Raw genomic sequence first — 13,713 nt, forward strand, 5'->3', positions numbered from 1 at the left:
GACCACAACTCATGGGCGCATCATGATGTCTCGCAATGGCAGTGAGATTGCGCCCTTTACGGACCCTTACAAGTTACAAAGCGGGAGTGCTGCGGCATTACAGCATCCGCTTCACGAGACGCCGTTTTCCAGAAGATGTGATAGTCGAGAACCCTGACTCCGAGCTAGCTCGGTTCCCTAAATGACCTGAGGAAGAGTCGTAGGCGCTCTGTTACCCTTCCGAAGTCCTTGGGCGCCCAAATGTTGATAAGAACATGGTACCTGCGTGTATTACTTCACTCACAGCAGAGGTCTTGACCTCTAGCACTACTCGCTTTGTCATTGCACATCTATACACAACCTGTACATGATAAGTAACAAGCAATCCGCTCGCCTGTGGACGGTTCAGTTGTACGGTATTCTGGTATTTCATTACAGCAGCAGTGAAGAATAAACTACGTTCCCCACTGAAGGTGAGTCCTTGTGAGCCGTTGATGTCCTCGCATATGCATGTCGCCATGGAAATTGGCTACAGTTTACGGTCCAACTCAAGCGCGAGGCAGACAATGGAATTTTACCTGTCTGTGGAATCTGCAGTTAGATAAAGCGTTGGTGCAGGGCAGTGATTCCCACACGCGCACGCGCATTTCGTGTGGTCTAGATGAGTGTGAAAATTTGCATGGGAATTATCCAAAAGATCTGTTGTATTACACATTCATGATGCAACGATCAGCGCAGCTTTTTTGGATAGGTAACTCGTCCCAGATGACAGCGGTGGCATTGTAAATGAGGCTCTGATTATTGTGGTGACGTGCCTGGAAGACTTCTGTCCTGTGATGGTAGAGCGGTGGAATGAAAACAAGGACGAGTTCGCAACATATGGAATGCAATTCTCTCAGAGGATATGATTGCGTCACCACTTTAATGTATGGACTCACAGAGTCCCCGGATATTCACCAACGTCGTGTACAGTCCTACAATGATGTCTGTAGAACTATCCTAGACCATTGTTCACAGACTCCTCACAAACCTTGGGGCACTGATGTGCGTATACGTCATCCTAGTATGAGGCGACTTCTTGTTGATGTCAAATGTCAGTCATTCTTCTCTCCTTCGCCGTCCGTCTGCATTCGTCCTCAGTCCTACATTCCATGTGCGTGCATGCCTCTCCAAAATTGGCTTCTCTTGCGGCAGATATCCAAGACGTGTACGTACACAGGCTTCCACGCATCTTCATACCCAGCTGATGTTGCATCAGCTCTTGATGCTTTGGGCGAGCTGCAGGAGACAAAGCCCACCACCCCATTTACCCCACTGTACCAGATTTCTGTTTTCCATCTCTCAATCACAATCCTGCCGGTGCACATGCGCTAAGTTTCTTATGTGATGCAAGTATGGTGCTCACCCTATTGTGGCGGCGCCATTGGAAATAAATGTGTTCGCTTGACTCGTCAGCGCCTAGATTTCTTTGCTGCTCGTTACCTTGTTCACTTATTTCAGAGAAGTTTCAACATACATATAAAATAGTTAGAATTCTGTTGGAACACCAAATATTGTATTGGTTTGACTACATAGAGTGGTAGGACTCTAGCGGAGCTTGAGACAATGATCTAGTAATAGAACGCAAGGTGTTCTTGAGCGACCTGATCGACATCAATACGATCAACTGCAAAATGGAGGAGAGCCTACCAGTATTACCCAGTTCTCCAAGGAAGACATGATCCTCAGGACCTCATTTCACGACAAGAGTTTCAGTGTAGATTGAACCACAGACACATGGAAAAGAAGCACGCAGCGTGATGCCACACAAACCGTCAAGGCACTGAAGATAGAATGATGCCACCGAGAGAAGTTGTTCGGCACCCACAGCCGTTGATACTGTCACGCGGATCGAAGATGAGATCAGTGCCTGGGAGCTGGTGCCAAGCTCCCAACTGTTGTGGGCGGTTCTGAATTCCTTTTTTGATTATGGGCGCAAGGCTGCAGATTGGACGCTGATTCAAGGAAATCTTGATTGAAGAGCGATCCTACTGAGTGCCTCCAGCTACCGTATGTGGTTCACCAAAAGAGGCGGCACGGAATGGACCTTCTTGCCACCTGGAGAACCCAGGAATTGCCCCCGCCTAGTGCTCAACCCCAGATTCAATGGCAAAAACGTAGCTCACAGTGGTACTGGGTGAGCGGCAGGCTGATGCGTAGGACCAGGTTTTACAGTAGTCCCTTAAAGAGCCAAGCAATGATAGGCATCAGATATCACACTGTAACCTACTGGTAACGTACCACTGTTTGAGACTACTGTGCAAGTGAGTTACTCCACCTCAATATCACAGAGCTCGAAGGCAATGCCAACAACCTCTATGCCAAGTTCGAAGCCACACTACACGCCTCCGAGTTGAACAAGAAGCAAAGGAGAAAGATTCAGAGCTCCATGCTGCAAGTGAGGAATCGAGCACTTCGGAGAGTAAGTATATGCAGTCAAGGAAGACACAGATGGCATGACTGTACGGACGCACAAGTATCTGCTTCAGCTCCGAGGTCAGGAATTGATGACTGTACCTTCAGTATCATGAGTATCAGTTATATAACACATGTAGGAGCACGCTGAACCAAGAGCTGAAATTATTCCATCCAAACAAGCATACTCGCTAGTTCAACTGATTCAATCAACGTTGCGCACTACAGTGACACGGCCTACATACAATAAGAAAGATGATATGACATGTCTCATTACAACGCTACAAACATAACATCAGCGAATATCCGAAAGGTATCAAGTAATATGATAGTGCAGTGCTTACAATTGTTGAGTCTTATAAGGTCGCAAGGCCAGCCAGGCTAGTGACTGGGCTGGGTGTCTCGACCTTGGGAAGTGGCTCCAGCTTACGTCTCTTGCCATTTGGGGTTAATTCCACTCGGTAGGGCAACTGCGATTTTGTGTACGCAGGCCGTGTCTTGTACTTCTTGTCCCGCAGAACTTCTTGCTCCACAGCAACATCATCAGAAGGCCAGCCAGGGTCGTTGAGGCGCAGATTGTAAATTTCTATGACGTAGTCGTGGATCTTATCAGGTGAATTCATGATCTTCATCCCCTCCTCGTTGCAGTAGACATGATTACTCATCAGGAACTCTTTTAAAGTCTCGTTAATGTTCTCCACACCATTCGGTGCATATTTCTCTCGGAAGTTATTGAATACCCGCCGCTCATCTGAAGTGACCACGGAGTACCGGTGCGCAAAGAACTTTATAAGTTCTTTGACAAGGGCGTCCAATGCATCACGGCCAACAAATACCTCACCCACAATGTCAGTTTGTGCAACAAGAAACCGCGATTTCGAAGATCCTCCGGAATCCAGCACCTCATCAGAGTCGAATATCTGCGTTATGAGAAGTGACCTTGCACTATCTGTCAGTGTAGTCTTCGAGTACTTCAAGCCCGTCCACATAGTGACGTAAAGGCTCGACTCCAGGTCATCCTCGACGCTATGTGAGGCATCTCTATTTGCGATGAGGTGACCAGACATAAACTGCCAAGTGCCCTTGGTGAAACCAAATTTAGTACAAAAGGGCACCTTTGTGGGATGAACATACCGTGCGGGCTATCTGTCGAGCACCCTGGGCGGTGACTAGCTTGGCTAGATCCCAATCAATAAGGATGCCCTTGCCCTCGAATATGACAATATTTCCAGCACTCAGGTCCCGATGTAAGACCTTTGCAGAGAGGTATGCATCCTTGTGGGCTACGTTAATGGAATATGAATATTATATCGTAAGATTTGAAAATACTTACCAATCAGGGCATCACGAACAGACTGAACGAATTCACGAGAGTGGCTAAAGTCTGTCAATGCCTCGCCCACCAGATTAAGAACCAAGCGGTAGTGTGCGTGCGGAGTGAGAACCTTGTTGGAGCATGCCCATGGTGCTGCTGCAAACTTGAAGGTTTTGGTGTGTTGCTGAGGGAGATGAGGTACATCATGGCATGCAATGCACGTCGCGACATTGCGAACATTGTGGGTCTTTAATAGCTTGTACGTATCCCCTTCTGGTGAGATGTCAGGTAACGCTATCCTCCAAGAGTCCTTGAACATGACGACTTTTTTGTTTTTAAAATTGAGTGCAGGACATGTGCGCGTGCCGCGGCCAACAGGGGGAAACCCACGTGCAACAGGTGCAGGTATAATCAGAGTAAGCGATTCGGAGCCCTCCTCAGCAGCAGGTACTTCGACTTTGAACATACGAGTAGGATCTGGAAGTTTTAAGTATTCCCGGGCGAGGTCAGCTTCCCAGCTGTCAGCGGGAGTGACCGAAGTATCAACACCACGTGTTTGTGGTGTTGCTTGTGCATACCGAGAGAAAAAATTGACCAGGTGAGGCTCGACGTTGTAAAAGATGGGGCGGGTGACGATGGCACCCTCCCTGTCCCATCGGATGATGCGAGCTTGATCGTGAACAATGAGGACAGAAAATATGTGGGTGCGGTACTGAGCGCCGAGCTGAGCGGCAGCGTAACTTGTGATCTGACCCAAGGTATCCATACCCTTGTCGGTGTCAGATATGAACTGACGGTTATCACTTGGGCCAAATGGTTCCCGGAATGGGTTGTCTGTGGAGCCCCACTTAAACTCGATAATCACTTCCACAGTGGAAACGTCGCAGTTAGGCTCCAATGGCGGATTGTCATATACACAGATATCCGGTTTGATGTTGAACGAGAATTGTTTACAATTTGTTGTGTCTTCATGGTTGTGAGAGTCGACAAATGATAGAGTAGGAACGAGTGACTTTAGGACATCAATCTGCAACACCGTAGTCAGTATGTCAGCAAATTTTGATATAGAGATGCACTCACGAAAGGTTTATACGCTGCCTGCTCAGAGGTAGCAGATACGGTTCCATTGAATGCATTATGAGTGAAGCTTGGGGGGTGGTAACCTGGAGGAAGTGGGAGGAACTCTTCGAAAAATTCATCCACGGGCATGGGACCGACGAGATAATCTCGTGTTTCATTCCCCATTGCATTCAAGGTGTCCACGCGATAACGTGCATTGGTTGTGAACGGGTGCATTGTGGAAGAACCTAGTTTGATGGGAGTGTCCGCAACCAACAGAGGCATCCCAGGATTTGTAGGAGGAGTGCTGGGCCTGCTGGCCTTGTCCGAGTCGGCGGACAGCTGTAGAGTGATTTTTGGTGCCATATCCACAGGAAAGGCGTTGGTATCATAACCGGCTGCTTGTTGTTGATACATGAAAATAGAAATAAGAAATTACTAGCATGTACAGTGGGTATAAGACAGTAGAAACCGAACTAGCGTTAGCACAAGATGAAAAGTACTTACAAGCAATTGTGGACCACACTGATTTCGAACAACCGCATACTGCCGAATCAGTCTAGTAACTAAATTTGGGTCCAAGCTCGCTGGCACCCGGATACAATAATAAGTACATCATAAAGAACTCAGCATTTGATCCTTGGAGCGCATATGCATGGGTGCTCGAGGCCCTTTGCATAAGTCCGTGGGAAAAATGTATTACCACCATCAGCCCATTGGACTGAGTGGAGAATGATTATATCAATTTCAAGGTCACGCACAGGCTTCATAATGCAAGCAGCATGCCACTTTACCTGGGATAGTATACGCTACAAGAGATAGAACCAGACGATCTGAACTGATCAAACATTGTGAAAATGCTCCATATTAGTATTTATTACTTGTCGTCTACTTAATTTAAAAGATGATATCATTACAGTGATACATGTGCATGAATGATTAGTGGGGAGTAGTTGGTATGGTGAGTACTACTTCTAGTAGATAGTACTGTGGTGTTATCATGATGGTACGGTATACATGGCGTTCGGTCATGACTCATTACTGCAGCCTGTAGTAGTACAGGTTCATCTCTAGAACATTGTATTAGTTGTGTGATTGATTGCATGGCCAGAACTCAGTACTCACCCTCCGTATCACTGATCTCAATTGTTGCATCATGCGAGCGAAACCGTCGGCACAGAAGCGCACGAATTTCTAAGATGATCAGTTCGGATGCTGAAATCAGGCTCCGGGGCGGCGATACGGCACTAAATGCGTACCATATTCGCCGCTAACATCTCCAGCTGCATCTGTTAAACGTGAGTTTGGGCTAGAATTGATTGCATGGAGAGAACTCAGTACTAGTACTCACCCTCCGTATCACTGATCTCAATCGTTGGACCATGTGAGTGAAACTGTCGGTGCAGAAGCTCATGAATTTCTTGATCAGTCCTAGCGCTGGTGGAGCGGTGGCCGCCTCGGATGCTGAAATCAGGCTCCGCGGGCGGCGATACGGCACTAAATGCGTACCATATTCGCCGCTAACATCTCCAGCTGCGTCTGTTAAATGTGAGTTTGGGCTAGATCACTGAGAAAATACTTACGCGACCGTTGCCAATCTGAGGTCCGTAAATGACGCGAGACATGTCTAACGTGAAAGTTAAGCATTAATGTGATCAGAGAGATTTGAGGATACTGACCGTGAATATTCCTGATTTGGCTTTATTGGTTGTGCAGTAATGGTGATCGAGAAGGACAATTACGTACCAGTAATAATCACACCAAATAGAGCTAAACAATCTCACTGCATCAACAAACTTCGTCCGGAATCCAATTATCTTTATTAGTTGCCCCAGATCACAACTCATGGGCGCATCATGATGTCTCGCAATGGCTGTGAAATTGTGCCCTTTACGACCCTTTCAATGGGCAAGACCACTGATCTATAATCAAAAGGTGTACGGGATAATTCAACCATCGTCTTGAAATGAAGGTACAATACGTTTCCTTACAATGCTGAAACCATGAAGAAAGCTATTAACTGCCTCCCATTTCTCCATCTCGGAATACTTGTGGAGTACTGACCGTGACGAATTCATCGGAGCCGTATCCCAACAATCAAGATTGACCTGCTCAAGGTAGGGGAAGAGACCGCTGAGGATGAGAGCTACGTTTAGTGGGGAAGATATTATTGAATTGCCTAGGGTGAGGTCTTTGAGACGCGTGCTAAAGTTTTCACCGCCGGGGCTTCTGAGATTGATGCCTTCCAGTTTCGTGGTATCGATGACAAGAGCAAGCGAAGTTAGAGAGGGGCAGAGCCGAAGCAAACCTAGCAGCCCATGGAATGTTGGCACTGCGGTGGTACCAATTGCAATATAGCAGCTGATTTTGAGTGCTTGGAGCCTAGGCCAGGCTCTTACCAGCTGGCACAACTCCTCATCGGAAATAGACGTGGAACAGCTCTTCTCAACTTCTAACCCAATCAAATTGCGAAATGCACACAATGGCATGAAGACAGCTAATTGCGTGGGTATATTCCTCGATCCAACCAGGCTGAGGCGTTTAAGTTTTTCATTGTCGCATATCTTTGGGAGTATGGCGAGGAACTGGAATAGTGGTGTAGATATGCTTTCGGAGGATTCCACAATCTGGGACGCAAAGACGAGCTCGATTTCTTCGCTTCTGATGACTTCCAGTGAACTCAAGAAGTCCATGGCTCGCTTGAATGCACCAAAGCTAAGGCGCAAATAATGCAAATTATGAAAGCCGGGGAATGACAAACACGATTTCCTCTCCCCAGCTGACGATATCCTTAGGTCCAAGTGCAGTGTTCGCAGAGCTTGAAGCTGCATGATGTGATCTATGCCTCTGTTTCCTAGGTCCCATAGCTTCAACGTGCGGAGATTGTGGAGCTGGGAAATAGGTTGTGCAATAAAAGGACTGGACAAGTCTTCCGTTGTAGGACGACATTTCAAAGACATGCTCTGGAGGTGAGGACACAGGGTCCCAAGAGAGGAAAGGACGGAGAGGAAAATGAAGGAAGCTGAGGAAAACCGCAAGTTCAAGACCAACAGGGATGGTACGAAAGTCATGCGCAAGAACTCTGCAGCAAAGGGACTTCCACCAGCGTGCCATGTTAATTTACAAAGGTTTGGAAACAGAGATGCGCGTGCTGAAGGATAAGACAGCATTATCAAACTAAGGGATCCAATAAACGCAGAGGGGTGGCTTGTTTGCTTTACAGTGATGGAGTGTACGCGGGACGTGTATTTGAAAAGAGTATCCCACATCTTGTTGTCAAAAGGTTTCTGCAAATTCTGCGCAAGTGAACTTAGTCTGAAACTCAGAATGAGTGTCAAAACTGGGACATACCCATACACGATCTGTGTCAAACAGGTCTGTTGGTAAACATTTGACGAGCGGCTCCACAGACTGTAAATTCCTCCAAAGGACATCAAGTGCTGGGCTCTGGAATGCATGACATGTGGATGCAAGTGCAGGAAGGGTTCCGTGTTCTGCATGTGAACTCACGGTGTGTATTACTTCAAGATTTTGCAAGGCTGCATGCATGACCTGCATCACAGAAAATTGCTCAACCCAGACATGACTACTATCTTGACACGGCATTAGGCGTGCTCAATTAGGGATGCTCCAAACTGTGGCTTTGTGTCATGGCTTGGTCTGGATTTTTTTCAAACCCCACGGCCCCACCCCTCAAGCTATTAAGATAAGTACAAAATAAACGATTTTATTCTCGCCACTAACCCATAGAACGTCCCAATCGCCACCAAGTCCGAAAAGCTTTGTCCGGTCAGCAATCTCTTTCCCTTTCCCTCAACATATTCCAGAGGCTTGTTCAACAAAACATGCAAAAAATCCAGTTGCGCACCCAGGTGATGCCTCAGGTACGCCACAACGACCACAGTCGCCCATATATTTATAAATCTGCCGCCTTTTCCAGGATCTTCGGGCCCAGCAGCGCCTCTAACTGAGGCGACGGCGAGAACGAGCCGTCATAGCCCTGCAGCAGGATAAGAGTGTACACTTCCTCAGGCATGAGTAATGGATGAGAGTCAGACACTACTGCGTGTCTTGGCAGTCATGCCCTCGGATGCGTGTTATGGGTTGAATCCACATTTCCTCATCATGTCTTCAGCTTGAACTGCAAATAAACATTCACCACCGCCCGAGCGAGCAATGCGCTCGCACACGGCCAATGCGACATGTTCACCGATCCCGAGGGTGAATAGCTTCAATGGCGTGTTTGGTCTGTAGCTATCTACAGCCACTGAGATGACCTCGAATGGATCGGGGTTTGTGGATGGCTGTCTCATCATTAGTTCGAGTAGAGCCTCAGCCGACATCAGACGCACATTTGAGTAGGACGACGACCCCTGCCTTCAGCAGACAGGGCACGTCCGTCACCGTTTTCCTTGAGCAGCAACCTCTGCAGCATCGCCGATGAGTATCGAAAGGATTCACTGCATGAAACTTCATACCTCGTCGCGTCGCGTCCTCTAACAGCTGAGTATCGACGTGTTCTGCAGGGAGCTGCACATACCTCACAACGGAACCGCGAATGAAGCAGTTTTTCACTGCCATCTAGAAACAGAAATGAATATGGAAACCGGATAGAAAGCGTACATTAAGCACCATGTGTGGGTGTCTCGCCTCGTCCAGTACATTGATCGAGTCTAAACGGATATTGAGAAATCTGGGCGAAGAATGGGAGTGCATCATCGGTGATACTGGATCTATGCTGAGATGGGAACTACGATACTGACTGGTCTACCGACTTCAAGACTCCGGTAATCGAGAGATCGTTCTTCAACTCGACGGTTACTCGTTGATCTGTCAGTTGTCTTGAAGACGGAGAAGATAAGCTTTTGGATGTCCAAATTAACAATCAGTTAAGTTCGCAGCAAGACGCTATGAAAGCTGACCATGACTAGGAGCCATGACCTTCACTACCCAAGCCTCTAGGTGATAAATCTTTTTGTTGCCAAGTCGCATTCAGGTCTCCTGTACACATGTAAGAAACTGAAAGGTTTAGCCGACGCCCACCTACATAAAATGCAGCCCAATGCATAACATCGGCTTTCATAGCCTCATCCACTCTCTCCACCACCCGCTCTGCAACGGTCTGGACACTATCAGTAACCTGTTCAGTATGCTGTACAGAGCGGCTCACCTTCAATATGATAGTTGGGGAATGCAGTGGGCAAGAAGCTCGTAGAGTTTTGCCCGGACTTCCAAAACGCGTGCTGGTGACTGTTCTTGGACGATGAGATCAGCGACCTTGTGGCAGTAGATCTCCCAGTCTGGTTTGGCGATTGTCAGTGAACCTGAAAGATCTGGCCTTCACACGTTGAGTCGCTGTAAGAGCGATATGGTTGCAGATTGAACATACGATTGCATTTTCAAGGCTTGGAAGACGAGTGATGCTTTGCGCATGTTGCCACCAGAGTCTTCGGCGATCTGTTGTGATGCTTCTTCAGGTAAGTCGAACTTCAGTTTCTTTGCTACATGTTCCAAGACAATTTGCATCTAGAGGCGTTCACCATCAAGTTTAAAAAGAGCTGCTTGATGTCTACTCACTTCTTCTGTGTTCGATGCAGCGACTCGCATAAGTAGACAACCACTCTTTATCGGTGCTATTAGTTTGCTGGTGCTGTTGGCGCAGAGTATTATTCACATGTTTGACATGTATTTCTCCATCGTTCGACGCAACGCTGCTTGGGCATCACGGGAAAGAGAGTCCGCTTCGTTAATCACAATGACTAACAAAAAGGTCAGGTTGACATCTGATTATTACGCAATGTTGGATGGTACCTTTGAATCTATGCTTCGCGTTCAAGTCTACCTGCTGCGTCTGCGCAATTTCCTTTAGCAAATCTTGAATGACAACTCTGTCATAATTTCCGGCCTCACTTCAAAGCATTTTAGACGATTCAGAAGAGTATCAAATGCCGAATAGCTGACCTGGGAGTGATCTCGATGTGAAAATTGCTTTGAACGACGTTTATTTCCAGCTTGCGTTTCGACGGCGAGATAAACACTCGTTGATCAATTTTGAGCTGTCAATTCATATTCATCAGTATCATCCAAAGCAAATCATAGAATTATACGATTCCTCTCACCTTCTCAACACCACTCCCAAACAGCTGCCTTAGAGTACAATTGATCCGTGTCTTCTTTCCAGCTCCAGAAGGCCCGTAGAAGAGCATGTGTGGGAAGTCGGCTGACGCAGCCTGTACGTATTGACACCATATGAGACGCATGACCCTAAAACATCTAAGAGCGACTTACTAGAGATTTCAATCGAATAGACAAACTCTGGTGGTAGTGAAGGTCATCCAAAGTCTTTGGTCATTACCAGCACCAGCACCCGCGCCAGTTTGAGTGAGCTCATCTTTTTTCATATCATTCCGCCTGACGCATCCATTCTACCAGTCCATTATCCTTAGCTTGGGTATATCATATGAGTTCAGTTTTCTTCCTTGCAGAAATTGCATATTGACAGAAAGCGCCGAGAACCGTACAAGAGTTTAGTTATGGATTTATTGAGGTTGAAGTATTTGATACTTCCTGTGCGGTATGCTGCCTTTAGGGAGGACAAATAAGAGTGGGATTCTATCCTTCGGTGCATTTTTGCTTCCTCAGTTGGACAATGTAGTTAATGTGTGCGTGAATGCACAGGCCTCGCCGATATGTGATGTTCCCCGAGGACGAAGCTGGGTTTGGGATTGGTGATTAGAACGCCAGCAATGTTACTCAAACAGCGAGTCGGAGCGCCTCATGACCAAGTTCATCAAAAAGGCATGCCTCACGGACATCCTAAATTTACATACAACGATATATGAACTCTACAGTGTAACATTCATCGCCCCCAGATTATAATCGCTACCAAGGGCTATGGCCTTATCGCAGATGATCCTTCTATCGTGATGTTCCTCATGCATGATCAATCGATCTCAAACAGCTGCCTGAGTACGTCAACCTATCTAGCTTGTCTTGCGCTGCAACCTTCAACGCTGTCGACACATCCCCTCACTCGTCTGGACACCCCATACGTCAATCTCGTGCAGATCCACTGCTTCAACGGCAATGACTGGACAACGTTTGTCAGCAGGCAGGATGAGCACTTACTACTCTACCACGAGGATATCCATTCCTAACGATAACAGCGTTTACTCTCCAGTTTAACATCACGTTTAGGAATGCGAGATGCTCACTTATTGCAAATATAACGGCCCCTTCCCAGTCTTCTTCGCTGATTCAAAATTCACTATTGGCAGGAGCCGCAACGATCGCCGTGACCATTCAGATGCCTTCTCCCATTTTCCAGTGTTGAAGGATAGAGAAGCGCGTCGTGCGAATGCGCCAGTAGCACGTACAGGGCCTGGGGAGTGAAATGAGCACTGGGTAACCTGTGTAAGAGTAGATAATGATGTCACCTGCACGTGCGTCAAAAAATCGGCCCAGCTTGATCGGAGGGTAGCAAGCAACGTTGCAGCACGTCTGACAAGAAACGGTCAAAATGTGAGCATCCGTAAGAAAACATGGCTCACCGTGCGCTGATGTCGCGAGCCGCTGCAGATACCTGGAGGTTGATTCGAAGATCAGACGTAAAACTCCTACAATATTAACTGAGACTGAAAATAATAACCATCAAAATTTACAAAATGGCCTTACTGTCGATGAGCAAGATGCGTAGCACCATCGATATTGGCGTCTGGAATGGATAGATTAGAAATATCAAACATGCCATCACTGTCAGCGAATAGAACAAAAATCGGAAGACCGTTGTGGTAATGATCACCCAGGCGACGCTTGGCTGCTCGTACCACATGTTGGCACCGAGAGCGATGCCGAAGAGAAGAGGGGATATCTGAAGCAAGACTGGAAAGGATTGCACGGCGACAGTATCAAAATACCACGTGATGAGGCTGTCGGACTTCTTTTGCCTGCGCTTCCATCGTTCCTCCTCCGAGCCGCGACCATATCTGTTCGACTTGCAGTACCCGAGTCACTGCTTTCCCAGTACAACCCCTTAGCAAGCTCATGGACAAGCTTGTGTGTGCGACCATTTGGATCCTCACAGCCGACGGGGACGGCGACCAGGTACATAGATGCTGGGTCTGCAGGATTAGAGCCTCCCTCAGCGAGGTTGTCAAGTCCGATCTCCATCCGTTATCAGCGCTTTGACCTCATGCGTGAAGACTGGCCTCGATATTTGCGACCATGTAACTATAAATACAGGGTCAGTCTCACTGTCTTCATCCAGCTAATCCACAACCACGTACATCCCTCCATTCGATACCACCTCCCACTCCACCACCACCCAATCACCCAATCCATCCTGGACATATGGCCAGAGAGTCGATGCCACTCCTGCCGGAAAACGCTGGCTTGCAGGCGGATATGCAGGCTGGAAAGTCTACAACACAACAGAAATGGACAAGACCTACGTACTCCTCCACCTGTTTATCAGCCGCGATCGTGACCGTGATTGATAGCAATCATCTCAACAAGCTCTTGAATTCAGGTGTTCTACCACGCCCCATGTCACTCGTATCCATGATCAGCGAGTAGAGAACCTGGCACCTTTCAGGTAAGACACGCCTCCATAATCTAACACATTCTATGTTTCTCCTGTAATACATAGTCACTGTAGTCACGTGGGTGACGTTTCCGTCCCATCGATTGCTCATCCACCATACATTCGTAAGGAATGTAGAAAACTCAAGATCAAATCGCGAGGAAAGTGAGCAAGGGACTGCGGACATATTCTAATGGCGAGTGTTATGACGTTAGATCCCTGTAACGTTCGAGAAAAAACACAAGTTACCTTCCCGTGGGTCTGAGCTGTAGTTTTCTGTTCTTTGAGAAATGCTCGCTTCTGGCAAACTTAAAATCGTTGTGCT

General features: G+C 47.3%; 4 protein-coding genes across 4 annotated transcripts; all 4 read right to left on the reverse strand.

Moving 5' to 3' along the window:
- Positions 1–2,789: 2,789 nt before the first annotated feature.
- On the reverse strand, positions 2,790–5,224 carry HD556DRAFT_1451648 (uncharacterized protein; the record flags this gene model as incomplete). The annotated part of the gene is made up of 4 exons (XM_041307992.1): positions 2,790–3,515; positions 3,568–3,716; positions 3,767–4,775; positions 4,829–5,224. The coding sequence occupies 4 exons, from the start codon at positions 5,222–5,224 to the stop codon at positions 2,790–2,792; spliced, it is 2,280 nt and encodes a 759-aa protein (XP_041152051.1).
- A 1,532-nt stretch (positions 5,225–6,756) lies between these two features.
- On the reverse strand, positions 6,757–8,356 carry HD556DRAFT_1451650 (uncharacterized protein; the record flags this gene model as incomplete). The annotated part of the gene is made up of 2 exons (XM_041307993.1): positions 6,757–8,103; positions 8,159–8,356. The coding sequence occupies 2 exons, from the start codon at positions 8,354–8,356 to the stop codon at positions 6,757–6,759; spliced, it is 1,545 nt and encodes a 514-aa protein (XP_041152052.1).
- A 915-nt stretch (positions 8,357–9,271) lies between these two features.
- On the reverse strand, positions 9,272–9,650 carry HD556DRAFT_1211734 (U6 snRNA-associated Sm-like protein LSm2; the record flags this gene model as incomplete). The annotated part of the gene is made up of 3 exons (XM_041296580.1): positions 9,272–9,388; positions 9,440–9,500; positions 9,571–9,650. Coding segments are annotated over 3 exons (258 nt in total), but the record flags the coding sequence as incomplete, so codon positions are not given.
- A 65-nt stretch (positions 9,651–9,715) lies between these two features.
- Positions 9,716–13,147, reverse strand: HD556DRAFT_1435423 (P-loop containing nucleoside triphosphate hydrolase protein; the record flags this gene model as incomplete). Its single annotated transcript, XM_041305430.1, has 11 exons — positions 9,716–9,778; positions 9,855–9,929; positions 10,037–10,145; positions 10,197–10,333; positions 10,385–10,457; positions 10,482–10,566; positions 10,619–10,716; positions 10,769–10,863; positions 10,927–11,037; positions 11,096–11,149; positions 13,061–13,147. 11 exons carry the CDS (start codon positions 13,145–13,147, stop codon positions 9,716–9,718), a joined length of 987 nt encoding a protein of 328 aa, XP_041152054.1.
- Positions 13,148–13,713: the final 566 nt, after the last annotated feature.

Source organism: Suillus plorans (assembly GCF_016647745.1).
Source record: "Suillus plorans strain S12 chromosome Unknown HD556scaffold_138, whole genome shotgun sequence".
In the NCBI taxonomy this organism is placed as follows: Eukaryota; Fungi; Basidiomycota; class Agaricomycetes; order Boletales; family Suillaceae; genus Suillus; species Suillus plorans.